Source organism: Falco biarmicus, chromosome 13, assembly GCF_023638135.1.
Source record: "Falco biarmicus isolate bFalBia1 chromosome 13, bFalBia1.pri, whole genome shotgun sequence".
NCBI lineage: Eukaryota > Metazoa > Chordata > Aves > Falconiformes > Falconidae > Falco > Falco biarmicus.
Genome location: NC_079300.1, coordinates 27,354,835 through 27,375,117, shown reverse-complemented (window position 1 = coordinate 27,375,117; position 20,283 = coordinate 27,354,835). Strand labels below are relative to the sequence as shown.

The window sequence follows — 20,283 nt, the reverse complement described above, 5'->3', positions numbered from 1 at the left end:
TACCACATTCTTAGTGTGAAAACAAAGCTAAGTGAACAAGATTTTGACCTCAAGAATCCCATCACTGCAGAAAGCACTTACTGCAAGTTAGGTTTAGAACCATCCCACCCTCCTCAACAAAAAGTCTTAGAAACACAGAAGTCTAAAGGTAAACAACAACAGCAAAGTCGGTAACACTTTTGTGCGTTAATTTTACAACATCCAATCACAGCCACGGTATGATCTCATCAACAGTAGCAAAGTCTTAGGAGGAACAGACAGGCTACCTGGCTTCAGAACAAAAGCCTTGTTTGAAAACACTTCTGTTACTTTTCAGACAATCTAATGAATACAGTGTACGCTTCAAAGCGGCAGGAAGCAGAGATTATGTATCAAAAAAGCACTGAAAAAAGTCGAACCCACAGCTCAAGAGCTGTATCCCTGCCAGAAGGAAGTCAAAGACAGGGGGCAGTAAAAGTTCTAGTGACAACAACTGAAATCTAGCTGGAGGTTAATAATTTTATATAATATTGTTCTATTAATTATGATATTAAAATTATTATGATTACTATTTTCTTTACTAGTAATGTCTACCTCAGGCAATTAGTTCAGTAGATACACAAAAAACAGGGAACACAAGCACTTGGAAAAGTATGTAAATATGGCCTTGAAACCATTATCTGCCATGCTGCTGTACAAGCGTAGTCCCTTGGTGTTAGACATGTCGCCCACAGTGAAGACACACATTGGAATGATGTAACACATGGGAAAGATACACTTGGCTTTTCCTGTTAAGTTCTTATCCAGCTGAATATTAAGAAACCAGATAGAGAAGTACAAGAATGAGATGGCACGTATTCTACAAAAACTATCAGTTACATTATAAGTCTGAGAAGGTCTAATTACCACAGGGCACTAAGAAAGCAGCTAAGAGCACGATGAAGCTGTTAATCCCAGGAATATTAACAGAGGAAATTGTATGAAGGGCAGTGCAGTACCTGGAATGTAAAGGTCTGCCCAAGCTAGCAAAGGAGGAAATAGAGAATACTTTATACATCTCTCCAGTAAGATAGGACTAAATGTATATATATTTTAATGCAACACTAGACATATCTTGTTGATGGAAAAGCAACTTGAACCCTTCACCTTGCTCTGATTTATTTATTTTAAAGCAAGTCTTTGAAAAAAATTAGGAAAGATTCAGAGCCATTAGAAAAGGTTCCAATCCAAACATAGCTTGGAAAATCCACCTTACGATACAGGGTTAAAAACGTTCAGCTAATGGGAGAATTATCAAAATGTTGCCTGATCATAGCAAAAACTATTTAGTACAGAAAGACAAAAAACCCAGAAGTTTATCAGTCTCATTAACAAAACACTCAAGACCACATACTTCCTACTGAATTTATAAAAAAAAAACCCAAAACCAAACAAAAAGGACATGAGATTTAACAAGCCCCTGGAACAGAGCACCAAGCTCCCCTTCACTTGAAATTTTCTTTTAAAGACTGGTTTTCCTGCTGAAAGGTACTTAATCAAGATGTTCTGCATTAGGTAGGAGATCAAAATAGACAAGCACCATTATCTCATCCAGTCTCAACCAACCAGCAAATAACCTACTTTCAATAAAATAAAAATGGCATGATAACACATTAGGTATTTTGTATTAGATATTGTAATAAAAAACTCAAGATAAGTTTGGATACTTTGGAAGTGTTTCTTATTTTCAGCATGACTACATTCATATTTGATGAGCAGGGCAGTGGTGCATAAATTGATATGTTTGTAAGAAAGTCCATGAAAGTTCAACTGCTTAAGAGATGATAGGATTGGCTTCAGACAGATCTCATTTATTTGCATTGCAGACATCCGTTAACCCTCAAAAACCCCACCAGACAGATGGGCCTCAGAAAGCATTTTATACACTCCAACATTTTATTAAGTAATCTGCAGCAGACTCCTAAGGTTGTGCTCAGGATCTGAGCTTTTGGCCTTAGAATGAAAAGAGCTAGCTGACCCTCCTTGTCACCACACTACAGGTACACATGATGCTTTTCTCCAGAGTCGGTACTTCCAGATCGTCCAGGACAGACTTCCAAAACATAACAGAGAATGGAGCTGAGACTCCAGAAATTCAGTGGGCACAAAACACAGGTAGCTGGTGGCCTCCACACCTTCCATGTCCAGGTTTTCACAGGTAGGACTTCTGTTTAGAACAGCTCACATTTGCTTCTTTCAGCTTAATTTCTTTTTCTCGTTTATTGTTTAACAAAGTAGACCATTTTTATTGGGTTGCTAAGTGACTGTTCTCCTTTGGATCAACAACAGCCAGCTCTGTTTTAATTAATGGTGTTTCAACTTTATAAAGCACTCCAAAACAATAGGTCTTGTTTTGATAGAAATCCACACAAGTAAAAATAAGTGTTATTCTAGAAATATATATTAATCCTGTTTATAGTTTAATTTCATATGCAGACAGTTTTTATAATCTCCGTTTTGTTTCCTTTCATAAATGTATGTAAAATACAGAATAATTTTAATGTCTTACTTTGTAGGAGGTGGAGACTAACAGATGTGCAATATTCTGAACAGCTCCATGGTTAAATAAGTTTGTCTGGTGATCTGGACCCTTCAAAGGAAAAAATAAAACACAATTTATTTTTTTAAAATAACACGTAAGAGGTTTCCACTATCTGCAACTTATTGTCATGTATTTAAGTTAGATTGATGAACATTTACTTTGTAATCAGCTTGCATACCATTTTTTTATTTTAATTAAGTCCAACTCTTATATTTATAGCATTTGTCCTTTTCCCATAATTATTTCCACTCTTTTCTTCAATAGGCAATGAAATTAGTTTTCACAAATGAAAAAACATGGATAGAGTACTTATGTTTCTACACTTCACATTGGAAACAATTGAAAGCTCCTGATTTTCTCTACAAATCATATAAAAGATCCCCAGTTACCAATGTCTTCTTCACTGGTAATATTAAGCATTTTCAACAATTTTAACTTCAGAAGAGAGGGAATTAATTCTGAAGCTGCTTCCAGACAGAATGTGATAGTGCTTTGAAAACAGATTCATGTTTTCCTCCTACAGATTATTTTAGTTTCAAACATATTTACCCATAAATCTAATCAGCCATCACCCATTTATTGACTTCAAGATCTAAGTCGGCAATGGCTGACACAACAGTATTTTTTTCAAGATTTAAACAGCATTTGGAATTAAACACAAATACTGAATTTTGCAGTAGAAAGGTCTCGGAACCTCTGTAGTATGACAAGGCTCGATGAGGTTGGAAAAAACATGAAATCTCAATGAAGCCTGCAACCCTCAATAATCTCTTGTGAAATCTGCTCTGTGACTTACAAACATCTCATTAGAAGTAGATTCATTACTCTAGTACAGGCTATGCTCAATTTAAATTCAGCTTTTAGAATGTCATAGCATTAATCATACCTCAATGCATTTTCTTGACTAATCTGCCAGTGAAGAAAGTATCTTCACTCCTTAATCTTTTGTTCAAACCCAGCTGAGTTTATGGGCACATCCATACCCCCTAATATGCATGAGTGACTCTTCATTTTCACATCTGAGATTAGCTGAAATCAGATTCCTCTTTTATTCAAAAGAACATTTTTAGAACATCTCTTACCTCTAAGAAAAAAATGCGTTAAATTACTTTTAGATGTAACATATCTGGTGCTTTAAGAGATGCTTCAGCTGCCACTGCCACCAAGAGCTTTCTACCAAAAAATGCAATTAAAACAGCATGGTTGAAGTAGGAAAACAACTTACATTGGCACACAGAAGTGGCTGAGGCAATGATTTAAAGCCGCAGCTATGCCAGTGTTGAAGCTGAAGAACAGATATTAAAATACGTGAAAAAAATGAATGAAATTAAAGTAAAAGAAATCATATCGACCTAGATAGTTCTAGTAATTCACAAGTATTAGTGATTTGTCAATGAGATGCAGACAGTAAATTCTGCACAAACAAGACAAATGCATGTACAGAGATGCCACTTGGGTGTATTCTGAGTTGCATAACTAGATACACATGAAAATATCTGATCTGTACACATTGTTTGCACATACCAATCCAGCTTGCTTAATGCACAATCAGATTAAGTGCTAACCCGTAAATAGGGACAGTTTCAAAGATAAATGTGAAAACTTGGTGATACAATCTATCATTTCCAAGCAGCTCAGGCACCAATTTAATAACAAGGCCTTCTGCTTTTTTCTCCTCGTTGGTTATACCAACAGAGTTCCAGGAACCAGTCCTATTATAGTGATTTTTCTTCCTCCAAAGTGACTGAATGACATAATATTTCAGGAATAGAATCACACTTCTTGCATGACTTTCCATCATAGAATGTCATTTTTCAAGAAAGCAGAAGGATAGAACAATGTAACAATTCATTGCATAATGACATTTTTAAAGTAGATATCTAAATGCAAATGTACCTTGGTTCAGAGATCCAGTACGAGGCCTAAGATCATGTAAGAAAATATTCTCAGAAAGGGCTTGGGAGGAGGCTGCCTTGATCACAGGCTTTATCCTGGATCTTTCCCAGACACAAGATTTTAATTTTCAACTGGTGGTGAAATTACTCCTTATGTGGAGATGTCACCACATTCAGATGTAAGTTCCAGAACTATCTTTTCAAATTATTTATACAACCATGTGTCTCCAAATGCATACCTTATCTTTTTAATTTGATCATTAAAACAGTAAAGCTTACCACTCACATCACTTCCTCTGAAAACAAATCAACTGCAATAGAGAGAATCTTAAAAGGAAATTTCGACTTGCATTTTTAGCATACCATGTACATCAACCTGATTTCAGTTTACTTATTTGCTCGTATGTTGATAGAATCCTGGCTCCATATGTTAAGTACTGCATCTGCTCCCCCTGTAAATCAACACTTTGCCTTGCTTAAGATGGCTCTTCTCCAGGGTCAATGTTTTCCATCAGTTAATTTTAATTAAAATGCAGCGAGAAGCTGTAAAACTAAGCAGTAAAAGTGGAAACCAGGAGCAATATGCTAGGAAACTGAATTAAGGATTTCCTAGCTCAAGGGAACAGGTCTGAGCTTTCCCAGGGAAATCCGAGCAGCTGAGAAAGAAAGAAACCTGAGAAGCCCAACCAACCAAGACTCTGGCCAGGGAGAGAAAAAATGGATGTACAAGATCTAAGCAGGAACAAGGAAGGTAGGAGCTATGATATGTCACTATAAGTTTAATAAAGAAATCTACTAAAATGAGGAAAAAAGAAAGAAAAGCACCAATACCTCTTAGAATATATGCTAAGCCTTACCTAAATACGAAAGCTTATAGTAACTTATTTCTTCAGGAAAAACTTAGAAAGGTTGTCTCACTCATGGCCTTTTGGGGAGGAAAATGGAGTCCTCATTAAAAATATAGTGAATACTGAAACTTTTGGTATTTAGTGGGTGTTTTTTAATTATAAGAATGTACTTTGCCTATCCATATATATCAGAACCTGCAAATTCTGCTTTGCTGCATTAGACATATTTTGTTATGTCTTAAAACACTAATTGACCTTAATAATCAGACCTGAAGCCCAAGAACTGAGGAAAAAAAAAAAAAAAAAGAGGGGGCATTTTAGGTTTTTGCTGAACAGCTGTATTTGCCTAGGCAAAAGAAAAATGAGTTCTTGATCAATTTAACATTTGTGATGATCTGTTTACTCAACCTCAAATATTTCTTTTGTTATGCAGTTGTTTATTCTGTAAATGCAACTATTTCCTAATACTCATACCCATCACCCTGTTTTTCTTGTGCATTCACACAATCAACTGTTTCTTTCCAAAAACTTGTTTTCTCAAAACATTCATTGTAAAATTTGTTCAAGAGAGATCTGGGGGGCGGAGGAGGCATTCAAAACAGTGTAGTGAGTTCACAAGACCTTCCTTACTCTATTCTTGTTAAGTGACTGACATTTTCTTTGTTAACGATATATTTGATATGTTAAGTCACCCAAAGTTAATGGAGCTACAGGGAAGTAACACACTCGGAAAAAGATGACAATAACTGTTGCCACATTGGATTTATTACCTGAAGCTACTCAGTAGTTCTCACATAGCCAACAGGGTTTATACTGCTACAGAGCTAACCCCTGATCATATGAACTGACTTCTATACCACCCTATAGTCAGTCCTATGTTACCTTCTTGTAAGCCAACATGGCACGATTTTTCATCTGTTCAAGCTACTCAGCCTACTAAGGAGGCATCCAAGGGCCGCTTGAACATGAGATGCCTCACTGGTGCACTTTTATTCTCAAAATACCAAATTCTTTTTCCAATATTAGCTACAGTTCTGAACTTTCACAGTCCAGTGTAAGATTTTGTCTTAATGTTTTCTTTAAACAATTCTATAAATTTAGCAGCTTAGTTATATTTTTATATCACACTAACTCTACAGTTTTCAGTCCTCAGTTTCACCTAACAGAAGAAACACAACTGGATGAATGTACACAAGTAACAGTCAAGGTACAGAAATATACATTTTTAACAAAGGAATAATTCAGAGTTCCAGAAGGGTCATTGTAAGTGATAAGGTAGAAAGGTGTTTTTCTAGGTAAATACTTAAATTCATAAATTCTGGAACTTTTTCATTTGTTAGTCTGGGAGGTAAATACAATCTATATTCTTTTAAACTGTTTATAAAAGGTAAAGATGCTGTAAAAATCTAATTTCCTACACTGAATTATTTTGATATTGTTCCCATATAACCCATGGGTACAGTAACTACCGACAAAACTCAACAATAATACAAAAAGCAGTGGTGTGTGGAAACTTGGGAGGGTGGGGAGGGAAAGAAAAACCTCAATGTTCGGGGTGGAGTTGCTCCTACTTTTAAATTAGTTTTCCTTTATCGAGAGAATTGCATTCTATAGCAGGAATGAACATGCACCTGGATAAACCTGTAACTGGTACAGCTTAACTGAGAAGAGCATTTTTCTTCCTCTCAAACTACAGTACCTCTTAGAAAAAAATCTCCAGGTTTAGAACAGCTGTCTTGAAAGCAGTATCAAGACCTCTGCCAAGGGATGCTCCCACTGTCTTGAGACTTCCAGAGGAAAAAAACAAAAGCCTTCTAAAATTTATACTGATAATAGCGAGGAATGATATTCGCCTAGATGGCTGACTTTGTTTAGTAGCTAAAGGTATAAATATAGACACACTTTGTAAAAAAACTTATTTGCATATTTTGTTTTACTGTAGAGAAATATGTATCAACCCCAATAAATCTGTCAGCAGATCTAGAGCAGTAACAGTACAGTCATTACTGTCCTAATGTTCCTGCCACAAAAGGCAGTATCATCTTACACAGTTTCTTATATGCCAGAAACACAACAAGTTGCATAAAGAACATGAATTCTCTTTCTTACTTTGCAGCAATGTGAGAAGATCTGACATATGTATTCTTGTGTATATCGAGACCTACTGAGCAGTGCCATGAGGTGGGAGATAACTGTAGTATCCTGGAAACAAGTGAGAAAAGAAAAAAAAAAGTATTAAGACTGTATTTCAGCATAGTTTCTTCACAGTTTGCTACTTAAAAGAGTACTGCTGATTCTGCATTCAGTGTTCTCCTTCCACTGGAACCTGTATGGACACAGGCCAAGACCTTTGTAGAAGTACAGGAGAGACTTTAAGGCCCAATTGACAGTTCAGAGCCAAATCCTCATGCAAAAAAATAAAAGGTCAATGTAAGTTAGATATAAAACTTCTGGGATTTGTCTCCAAAATCTTTATTTCATGAGAAAATAATAAAATCATCGGGGGAAAAAACATACCAATTGTAAACATGGTCACCAAAAACAATTACTCCAAGGATTGTCTTAGTATTTTCTTACTACAAGTGTGATTTACTTACCGATTAATTTCGGCTCTAAGTAGAAAAGAGCAGGGAGAGGAACAAGGTGCCAGGCTGAACAATGCACACTCCACCTTGAATTCTGTGGCACTCACTTTCTAACAGATTTATGTGGGGTAATAATTTCCTTTGTCTTTAAGTCAAACACACACTATAGATGCTATTAGTACACAAGACTCTAATGACAGAGAATTCCAAATAAATCGGCAAAAGAAAATCATTATTCTGAAGTTCCCTTCAGAAAATACATCCAGTTACTTAAGCTCTGTGGTAAGTTATAAAACCACAACACTTTAAAGCCTTCAGTTACTTTTACCAGCACATTTTAGTGGCTGCAACTGCAGTGACATTAAAAGAAACATTGTGAGATAAAGAAAGAAAAAAGAAAACCCACAAGATAAACAGTGCTGAACAGAGGAGATGACAAGACTGAACGAGTCTTCCTTCCCAAAGGACTTACGCTATACTGGCCGTATATACAAGTCACTCAGAATCTTGTTTCACCTGCAGGATGAATGATGGATTGCAACCCTCTGACTAGGAAGAGGTTTGATTAGAGTAAAAACTTCATGCTCCTCAGCTACTCCTGCAGTAATGAAAGTAGCACTAGCCTGATTGTTTTAATCACTCTTGTTTCAGAGATATAAAGCAGTTTATGAAACGTTTTATTTCACAATTACTTGGGAAATTTTCAACCACACTTTTTTATATTAGCAAAATAAACATGCATAAGTCTCTCTTATTTGTATACGTATTTAAGGTTAGGCAAAGCTTTGCAATATTTATATATATATAAATATATATAAAAATAAAAAAAATTCAGCAAACTAATTTTAGAAAGCTTTGCTGCCAATGATCCAGTCTTCTTATTCTCAACAGAAAACAACAGGACAACAGATCCAGGAAACACATTGAGAATAAAAATAACTTGTTTCTATTGCTTGTTTCTCAATAACTGGAAAGGATCAACATGCAACAGCCTTATTTGCCATTTCAGTATGCTACTAAGGGGAAGTTACTTACTAGAAACTGGAGTTTTTCCAGGTACACCAGCTATATATCCATGCTCACTGCATGCTTATGTGCATAGGAAAAGCAAGGGACAAACTATACTAAGCAATATTCTTCATGTCTGGTCAACAGTAGCTTCAGCTATTCCTCTGCCTTTACACATAGTGTATGTACAAACACATCTCTGTTTCTTTGCAACTTCGGAACCCAAAGGCCTGCAAGTAACTGGTTCAGCTGCAGGGCAATAGTGGAAAATAAATCTACAGGTATGTTGTAACAGCAGAGATGGTCATAACCGTAATGAAGGGTCTCTTGACTCTCCCTGACAGTGGTAAGCCTGCGGTGCTGTGTAAAATAAGTGGGTATTGAGTTTTGGGTGTATGCCAAGCAGAGCAGCAGACTCCCATGAGAAACCAAACAGAAGCAGGCCAACCTTGTCCTCAAAAAACCATGTTACAACCTTACAAAAAAAAATAGCAGGTCCCCAAAACTAAGTGTTTCTTCCTTTGAGCTAAAGAAAAACAAGTTGACAATATACCCAGAATTCTTCTGTGTTTTAACACATTTGACCCATTAAAACAGATTCTTGTAATTTTCTGTAAATGTTAGACAGCTGAAGATATCAAGCCACATCAGTGCTCAAAACAACATACATATATATATGCCAAGAGGCTTATCAGTGATAAAAGTAAACCTTAAACAAAAGGATCAGGAAGTCACGAGGGTAGGGGAAAGAGAAAAGAGACACATCAGGAGCTTCAAAACATAAGATGCAGACCTGAAACCTCCTTCAAGGAAATCACTGTGTCATCTGGCTTATTTCAAACACTGCAACTAGAAGGATGTAAATGTTCATCTAAAAGTTAAAGTCTAATGGAACTGACAGAGATACTCCTCTGCCCAAGGTAAGAGGTAAAAAAATTCTCAACCAAAGAAATATATGAAGAGTGAGCCGAGTGAAAAAATCTGCACCAGGTCAGTAATCCTTAGCCAGAAGGGATTCCCATGAGCTAAAAAGATATCAAACTGCCACTATTGAAGAAGCATAGACACCATGCTCCCTAATGCTGGTAACGTATGTTTTTCTGTTTACATGATCTAGAAAACCATAGAACATTGCAAACTTCAGGGTATCGGGAAGCAGAAAACCTAAACTGGGGGGAAGAAAACATGTTCGTCCTGTTTTGGTCTCTTCCCCCAGATAGGTAGGGTTCTAGTTAGTAAGCACCCACTATTATATGTTGCATTATATGTTGCTTTATAACTGTACTTTGTCCTTACCTTAAATTTGGTTTTCTCTCAGCTAACTAGGATATTTTAGATAAGAATTTATAGATGTCAGTATTCAGATTCTTAGGGAGAAAGAGAAAGCCAGAGAGCAGCAACTCATTTATTTGCTAAATCACAGGTGACTAGCTTGCAACTAGGTCTGACCCTTGCATCCATTGGGTAATTCTTATGGCCTGCTCTGCACAGCTGTCTGGCCTACAGAGAGATACTGGCAGGTACTATGGTACCTGCGTGTGTCAGGCAAGGAATGCAATTCACTGACGTGATGTCACCTTTATCACAGGAGCAATGCACATCTGATACTGAACACTGCCAACTCCAAAGTGGTCCTGTAACAGGCTATGACTTTCCCTCCTCCCCTTGAACTGGTTGAAAGGTTTTACATGTTGTTTAATATTTAAACTTCACCTGGTGGAATTGCTTATGAAAATCAAGATTTCAGTGCAAATACCCAATGATAGCATTTAGATTATTCTTTGCTAACAAAGATAGCACTTGAAATCTACAAAAAGTGCAAGAAGGCAATCTCTGTATCAGGAGCTGCTGGAAATCAACCTGAAGCTAAAGAAGCGAAGATTTCTGATGCTATCTTTCAGATTCTACTACAACATATCTTCCCATATCCTTGTTTTTATGTCCCAAACTATGGATAAAAATATACTGCTTTCATCCTTGAACAAAATAATTACTCAGTTAAACTCTTTTATTCAACAGATGAACGTATAACAACTCTCTACCTGTACCTAACATCAGGTAAGGAACTAAAACTTTTATTTCACATCCTAGCCAGTGATATTGCCGTGCAACAGTTACATTTCACCTAAAACTTCCAACAGCACTGATGACATGCGTATTTTTGGCTGCAGTTTGATAAACTGGAGAGTTTTGGTAAAGATAAAGTGGACAGAAACTGAGCTTCGGTTTGGAAGCTCTACTGTAGAGTTACAGAAGCGGGAACATAATGGCACACAATGATTTCCATAAGATATTATCTTACTGGCCAGCATGGCCTCATGGACCAATGGTAAATTCCTGGATGATGAAAAGCATTTTAATTTAGCATTTATGAGATGGGGATGTCCTGGTACTAAACATCCTGACAGGGTACTTCTGGCATCACTGTGACCCCAGCAAGGATGTTGCATATGTAAGGGTTAATGAATCCTGGCAATCAATGGAGTACAGGTTCCCTGAATTTCTATCAATACATGAAGAACTGTATTATTAGATATTCTGGACTAGAAAAGGCTATGTTTGAGAAGTGATTCTTTGGAGATATATTTTATATGCCTTCTCATTTTGTCCCATCAAATCAGGTACGTTGTGGGTATGAAAAGGTTAAAAAAACTTGGAAAGTTGCAAGAGTGCTTCCTTAATGCTTGTGGGAAAATTATGTTAATTTTGCCCCTTGATTCTACTAAAATATATCCAACTTCTACAATAATTTTGGTATGTTTATCAGAAAATAATCTAGAAAGAGTAAAAAGATGTGTGGGTATTACTGACTTCCAACTAAATATGAATAGTAATTATGTGTCAATATGAGGCTGCATAATTCCACTTTTTTCATATTAGTATCTAAGTAACAAAGCAACCCTAGTAAGCAACATGGAGTCTACACTTATAATTCGCAGTTAAACCCATGAGAATCAAAAATCCATTAAAATGTTGTCTGCTAACGAAGACTAGATCCAGGCAACTTATGACAAATATCTAGACATTGCACATATTGTAACAAAATTATTGCCCATCCAAATAATATTGCGAGAGAGTTAAAAGAATTGCATTTACCTGCTTGAATCCCAACACCTACCTACATTCTTCATATCCCTTTTTATCATCAACCCAAAATTTACAAGACCTATACTTAAAACATTTTTGTAACGGAGGATTATTATTCTTTTTTCCAAGTCAGAGAACTGAAATTCTTACATTCATTCAAATAAATTCAAGCTCTCTAAGTTAGAATTCATCATTTTACAATTTTGATTTTTAGGAAACAGTTCAGATCAGAGAACATTTAGCCTTGCTATATGGGCTCAGTCATCACAGTTAGGAGGAATGAAAGGAGTAAGGCATTAGAAGATGACCTAGATTCTTCCTTTAGTAAGTGCATATCACTGAGCCATGGTGGAACACATGTACACTCTGCAGTGTAGTTTCACTGCTTGTTAAACACCTCATTATTAATCGGTGTAACATATTCTGTTCTGTCACGCTAGCCCTGTCCCCTCGATTGTTCCTCCTCCCCTTCATCAAGCCTGGCTGATCGCCAGGTGACATTAGGTTTTCATCTCAAACCAGAACAGTAAGGAGGAATGCCTTTCACCTAACATCAGTAGCTCACATAAGCTGGAAAACGTGACATTTCTGAAACTTCATTCCTCATTGTCTCAACAGCAGGAAGAAAGTCAACCTGCTGCAGTGCCTTCATCCTCCAAGCTTCCCGTAAGGACAGACTCACTCACAGCAGGGAACATACCTGCCACCTGCCCTCTTCCTTCAAGGCCAGCATAGTAGCCACAGATAGCAATTTCTCAATAAAATTGTATCTGGGTCACATTGAAGAAGGAAAATGGGATCACAACAGAGGACATTTGTAAGGAAATGTGCAGAATGCCTTCATGGGTCTTCTGCCACTGAATCCATTCTTTTTGTTTTAAATACAATAGCAGGAGATGAAGCAACAGGCTATCCATCAAACTGGATTCGACTTGGTGTTTGAATCTATTCAGCAAGCCAAAACACTCCTAGCCACATTGAGCTGGCTAGTTCAGACACACAAAACACTTCCCAGTGTAATCTTACAATTTAAAAACAAGTCTGTACATGTATCTGCATCTCAACAGATCCCTCACCCTGGGACCCCACGTCATTCCTCATTTCCGTTTGCAGGATGGTCACTAAATCTGTCTTGGTATCAAATCCTGCACCATTCCAGTGAAGGCAGTCTCCACAAGATGTGTTTACCTGGCACAGCAGGCACAGATTACTGCTCTGCAGCAAACCTGCCGTAAGATCTCAGTATCAGACACCGAAAGCCTGGCCTTTTTCAGAGCTCAGTGTTCATTCATCTCTACATACATATGGATGGGTCTTCACATTTTCTCAGAATGAGTCCTAATATAGACAAAGTAAGAACTATTTTGTCTTTGGAATGGAACATAATTGCTCAAATCTGCCAGCAGTTTATCAATCCAGCTCCTGTCTATAAGGAAAGGTTCAAGGGGACACATGTTGGTTCTGACACCTAGCATTTCTGCTGGAAGAAATATTCAGGTTACTGTGGATGGCTTGGTTTTGGTGGTTGTTTTTTTTTTAAATGAGATTTTATGTTTATTCTCTCCCAAACCTATTACAAATAAAAAGAAATATTTTAAGCAGATCTCTTTAAAGTGCTTCTGTATCCTGGATCTTAACCAATAGGTCCTCTGAAACCTCTAAGTGACTGTAACAGCCTTGGAGACATTGAGCTAAGTCATAATTTCTTGTCTTGGAAATAGTCTTGGCCCACGTTTCAGAGACAGCATCCTCCAGAGTCAAACCACAAAGAAATCCTGGAAAAATTTTCTCTCTTAGATACAACTCAGGAATCAACTTTTCAGAAGTCTTCTCCAGAACTGCTGAACAAAAATGAAAAGCCATTAACAAACTTAATCTCTTACCTTTTAAAATAGGACCTGATAAAAGGCAGAACTCAAGAGGCTGCTGAATAAGCCCTTTCATTCATTCAAGATCTGAAGCTATATGGAAATGGCGACAGTCTCCCTGGAGCTGTTGTGATCAGAAACAAAGAGGGAGCAGGGTGGCTAAATGAGAACTTTTAAGTTCTTCCTGTTATTCTCAATCTCACAAAAGCAGAGTGTCTACCATAAAGTGTTGATTGGGCCCATAATTACTTCTTTAATCACAAAGACAACTTCTCAACAACTGTTGCCTTGTGAAACACAGCTTGCAGCAGTGGGGGTTGTGGCTATACCTTCCAAGAGATAGGAAAAATATCTCTTCTTTTCAAAAGGTTTGCATTCATTACTTTTCAAAGCATGGGTTTGGGTATGGCCACAAAAGAAGAAAACAAGAAGCTGATTTGCAGAAATAGGACCTTAAGGACAGTCACAAAACACTTAACTTTCAGGTGTCCAACAGGAATGGGAGATTGGAAAATGGGTATTACAGTTGAAATTTAAGAACAAGGGTACCCTCCCTAGATGATCATTTCCTGTAGTTATGGTTCATTAAGGGACATCACATTTGCCTGAATAAGGAATAGGGTAGCAGAGTCCTGGCATCACGGTTGCACAGCACAGAATGCAAAGGATGAAAGAGAAAATCCATTATCATAGGCATATCATTCCCACAATGTTAGTGGTAATTTACATGCTAATACTGGTTTTCACATTTCTCTACATATTCTCCCACTCCCTCTCCCTTCAAGATATCAAATCTCTCCTCCAAATAGGGAGCAATTAATAGCCTCTATTGAGACCGATCCCTAGGAAGAGGTGTAGACTGTTAATGGAGACAATCACCTTCAGCCCTGACTTTGGATGCTGACAGCAGGAAGCAGATGCCCCTGCAATTATGAGCTCTTACAGGCTGACTTGAGGGAATCCAGGAGCATGAAGTGGAGTCAGAGGAAGGAACAGAGACACAAAGAGGAAACTCAGATCGCTCAGGAGAGGTGCCTTCAGTGGTCACACATACAATCTGCATTGAGTCTCCTTGCTGAACAATCAAAGAAACAACTGGAAAAAAGGCAGTGAACAGTGGAGGACAAAGCTGGCTGGCTATATATGCATATTAAATACAAGGGTAAGCTGTAAAGAGCTGCAGAAAGACTTCGTAAGATGGACTAAACTAGCAGATGAAATTCAGAAAAGGTGTATGGTAAAACTGAGTCCATCGTAAGTTTACATACCTATTTCTGGAATGAAAATTTAAGAAAACATTAGACAAGGAACAGGGAACAAAACAGACATCACTACAGCACCACATAACAACTAGACAAAAATCATGAAGAAAACCTGTTGAGGACTTAACACAGAAATTGTCTCTAATGGTAACAGAGACACCCAAACCACAGAGAGAAATATGAAATGAGAGGCCAGCTGTGTCCTTCGCTGTAAGCATTAAGTCTTCCTCAGCAAGTGACAATTGCCCTCAGAAGCTGGACCTGCTGGGTGAGCTCCAGCCAGCAGACTGGTGCAACGCTATCCTTTACCAAGCAGAAAGAGAATGCTGGCACGGTACAGTTTTCATGCCACAGCTTGCCTCATCCCTTACACTGGGACAAAGGAGGGAAGACTGCAGACCCTTCTTCCCCCTCCTTCCAAGTAAGAGACAGTGACTGAGTTTGGGCAAGGCCTTTTGTGTCTAAGCTGCCAAGAGACAGTGCTACCTTCAGACAGGACTCCACAGCAGTGGCTTTGCCCAGTCACCTGAACAAGGTCAGCACTAGCTGCCTTATTGCTCACATGCTCCAAGCTGAACTCAAGATTACAGCAATGGTGAAGGACGTTTTCTGTCCTTCTATCAGTTAAATGTAAATCACACGTATATCAACTAAAAGCAGAGAAGTTTTGGAAGTGAATCTCTTCCACATGTAGTGCAAAAACTAAGCAAGCACCCTCACATCTGCAGTGGGAGGACAGTGAGACATAAAATTTTAAGTTTCAGAAACTAACTTTTTCCAATATAGTTGTGATAATGCTATCTGTAAATACCACTTAGAAACAGTTTTTACTACCTAAGATTGCACACAAGCCTGAAAATTCCAGTTTTTTCTTTTACCAGTGTGCTACCTGGTTGACCACCTCATACTAAATATTGCTGTAAGTGTTAGATGAACCAGATGCCTTAAACATAGGTGAGAAATGCTAACAGTGTTGGTCAAACAAGTCCTCATTACTACTGCAGACAAGACCTTTCACGCCCCCCAACTCTATAGGTTTTAAAAGGACATAATAATCTGCTTACAACTTACTGCGTACAGTAGATCCTCTGGAGTTACAGGACTGATGAATATGGTACGGAGACATCGCAGGCAAGCTTCAATAAATTTCAAATCTGGTGACAGTAATCCTATAAATATAGACAAAATCTACTGTTCAGTTTCATTATCTTTGCTTATTTGAGTACTTCAGGAACATTTACTAACATAGTTCCATTAAGGAAAAAGTACCTTGCAGTAAGGCTGGGATAATATGGCAGTCTAGTAGGGATTTGACATTATTCTCTGTACCCATTGCAAGGCTTCCGAGGACCACTGCACATTCTGTTCTCAGTTCTGTGCTAGAGGTTTCTTGCTGAAGTAAATACAGCAACCTGGAAATAGAATTATTTTCAGAGGAAAATTCAGACATAAGAGAAATTTTAAGTCACATATAATAATAATAATAACAACAACAATAATAAAAGTCTGATTCCTGCTCTGTAAAGAAGATGAAGTTCTTAATAGAAAGATGAAGACTGAACAAAAGAGTAAGATGAACACTGTATTGATAAGAACCTCTTTACACTGTGTGTTCCTATACAGGTTTTACCTGCTGTTATGGTAAAAAGATACCACACTTTTTTCTAGAAATGTACTGTCACAGCACTGATATCCAGGATTAAGTCTTTCAGGATACCAGGAAGATCCCAAATTTCAATTAAAGGAAATGAGTCTGCAGTTTGACGTCAATGGGAAAGGGAACCTCATGCATCTCCCATAACACCTAGGGGCATGATTACCACCATCGTGATGGTTATCATTTTTGGCAGTGATTTCTTCTGGGTCACTGTTGCAAAATAATTCTGTCATCAAGCACAAGCATGGGGGCTAAGAGCAATCTGAGTTCTGAACACTGAGAAACGATCATATATGCACATAAAAACAAGCCCAGAAAAGTCTGATGTGCAGGAAGGCAGCTGAGAGTGTAACTAAACAGGATCACTTCAAGCCTAAAACACACCTTGCCAAATGTGCACCTTGGGTCTCAATCAATTTGGTTTTTTTATAGTATCAAGATAGCTAGGAGCACCTTTGAACTTATTTAAGATTACATCGGTAGCGCCTGAATCACAGCAGAGGTCACTGAGTGCTTTTAGTCTAAATTTGAGTCATACAAAGAACCCAGATAGCAACCAGATTCCTACCTCTCATCAGCACAGAAAATAATCACTTTAAGATTCACACGGTTTATAAGCTTAAGATGAAAACTGTTTAACCACAGGCTCCCACATTACGTACAAGTCTGAGGAAAACTGTTAACAGGTAAGATGACTTGGACACCGAGATACAGTTCTTCCTGTATATGCAATATACACAGCCACTTTTCTAGATTCATTGAGCTAAACCAGAAATATTCTCACTTCAGTAACAAACTACTCTGGTTTGAAAAGGTCTCTCCTAAAGTTACGCAATATACTGAAGCCTTCTCTAGGAGCAAAAAGGAGCCAAGAGGCAGCATCTACCCCACTGCTGAAGGGGACAGAAGTAGTTACTCAGGTAAATGTATCCCTGAACAAGATGCCCCAAAAGCTGACTTCCTAAATCAAAGCCAAAGGAAAAAATAACCAAAATCACAGCAGCTAAATGCAATTTAGGTACACAGGACTGGAAAAGGCCACTAAGGGAACTGCAAGCAGCCCCACAACAGACAGTAACACAGAAAAGTAGCTTTAACACACACTCCAAATGTTTCCCGCTTATGTAAGGCAGTAATTGCTTCTTAGAATTCCCTACATTTGAAACTTAAAGGCCAACAGACATAACTATAGGACATTGCTAGAAGAATGCTAAGAGATCAAAGGTCTCTTCAATAGCTCTAAGTAGCATGTTTATTACATAAAATTCAGACTATTCCAGGCAGCAGATAATTTACCACGCTCTTGAAGAAAAATAATCCCCTAATATTCCCTAACAATTTATCTGGATTAAAAACTTTCTGATAGTGAATCTGCTAGAAAACTGCTTTGCTCTAAATGCAGGTTTGACAGCAGCCAGAAGGGCAGTGGTATGCTAGTATCACTCAAAGCACACATGTACCCTTCTTGAGATGTAGCTAATCTCATAGTGGAAAAAAGTTCCACAACACAAACACATACTAAAGAGATTAAATATAATTTCTTCCTGAAGACAAACAAAACAGTTGAAATGTGGCCCAAAATTAATATGTGAGATGCAAGCAACCCTAAAAGCATAGACATCTTTTCTCCTTTCAACTTCCTTCGGATTCAGAATGGCACAGATTTCCAAAATCATTGCTGTTTTCTTTAATCTACTCCTTCTACGAAATCACCAGACAAAGGCATTCAGGTTCCTTTGTCCCTGCTTATCTGTTTTAGCTGAAAGGCCACTTATTCCTGATGTTTAGAAACCTCTTCTAATTTATTGTATGAATTTATTCCTGTCTAATTTACACCAGTTTGGTATCACATAGATGATATCCTTTAGCTTGTAAGATTCTTCTCATTTCTTACAGCGACCAGCTAACAGTCCTGAGGCACTTTGGCACAGACTGCCCCTGTGGCTCAGTGGAGTGGAGCTGATCTGCTGTTTTGTTCTTCATTTTTCTGTAGGCCCCTTTCACACTGACAGAGCAAGGTATGTAAAAAAGGCTCAGATTATCAGTTGTTCCATCCACAAAAACACATCTCACTCATCAGTTGTGCAAATTAAAAATTAACCGTACCTATATTACCGAATTCTGGAAAAGGAACAAAAATTATACTTAAGGCAATAAATTACATGTTTCTAAAGCTACAAATTCCGGTACTGTATTCTTTGAATTATCACCTGCGCTATGTTCAAAGTAAGGATTAGTGCTGTTTCTGAAAAACTACAAAAGCAGCAAAATACATGCAGTGTTATGCAAAATCATCACAGAAGTGAAAAAGCATTCCGCTTCCAATCCAAACGGGACAGAATAACCTTGCGTTACTATTACATGTTTATAGACATGTTTTTGTTCTCTGCCTTCTAGATCAGGAAAGGACAGATCGTAAGCAGAAGCTTCTTTGGTAATGTACAAATGCACTGAGTGACCCCAGCTAAAATTAATCCTTGAAAAGATGTTAAATTTTTTCTAGACATTGAACTACTACACAGAAAGTGCAATCTCATCTACTCTTCTACTCTGTCTGACATTCACTAATTGTCAAGAAAAATCCCTTATTGTAGAAAATAATTTGAAAGGAATTACCACGAGCAGATCAGAAGATGAATTAATTTATTGCAGTAACCTGCATGGATGTTATTTTAATACCAAAGGCTTGACTTTTCTCAACCCTTCTAACTCACATGCATACATTTTATAAGCCAACATTGCAGAACAGTTTTCAACATGTCCTATTTCTAACTCCACTGCTAGAGACATTTATGTGGCTTCTATAATCCCTATGACTTTATTTCACAGCAAAACAAACTTTTTTCCCCCCCAGTATTTGAAAAGTAAGCTGAAAGATTTGACTTTAAATTGGCAATTTAGAAAACATACTGACAACCCCCCAGACAAGTCAAGAACAGAAATCAGCAAGAACATACGTACCACCTTTCGTCTCTACACACAGAGTAAAGAATAAAAACTTCTAAGTCTGCCACCAAAATGATTTAGCTTCAGGAATAAGCAGTTTATTAAAAGTTACTTTTAACAATTGTTTTAAATGATACAGTATATGATATAGTAATTTTAGTAAGGCTTAAGGCACTCAATTCCTACTGTTTTCACTTACGCTTTCCCAGTCTGCTCTTTCAAATGTGTAAGTGTTAGAACCCTTCAGTGAGGGTATCTGTAAGGACGTACTCAGGCTCACCCATGCCTGTGCTACACTAAGTGGATCTATTTATGCTGCAGGGACATAAAACTGACTCATGTAGTTTAACTCGGCACATACAAAACAAACATGTCATCAAGCAACATAAAACAACTTCCAAATAGGGAATAAAAGGCTCTGTTTTCCCTGAATCCTCAACCATATACCCCAAGACAAGTGTTTCGGCAGCATCCTTTAAGTTGTGGATTTTTTGCTGGGGCAAAGACAACCAGCCGTTAGCCCCTGTGCCCTTCCTGGGAGAAAGGCCTCACACGCTACTACTGACC

The 20,283-nt window shown here is 37.7% G+C and overlaps 1 protein-coding gene across 7 annotated transcripts in view; it reads right to left on the bottom strand.

The window, feature by feature from the left end:
* The window catches only part of ARMC8 (armadillo repeat containing 8), an 86,811-nt gene that overhangs the window by 36,090 nt on the left and 30,438 nt on the right, over nt 1-20,283 (bottom strand). For 5 of the 7 annotated variants that reach the window (XR_008825122.1, XM_056358171.1, XM_056358170.1 and 2 more), the window contains 5 exons: nt 16,383-16,525; nt 16,185-16,282; nt 7,413-7,505; nt 3,786-3,845; nt 2,528-2,608 (listed from right to left, as the gene is read on the bottom strand). Coding sequence is in view for 6 of the 7 variants with exons in the window: in XM_056358171.1 (XP_056214146.1) it covers nt 2,528-2,608; nt 3,786-3,845; nt 7,413-7,505; nt 16,185-16,282; nt 16,383-16,525 (475 nt within the window). In the remaining variant the exon portion in view is untranslated. The remainder of the gene's footprint in view (nt 1-2,527; nt 2,609-3,785; nt 3,846-7,412; nt 7,506-16,184; nt 16,283-16,382; nt 16,526-20,283) is intronic. The other 2 variants (XM_056358172.1, XM_056358167.1) reach the window with 1 other exon arrangement.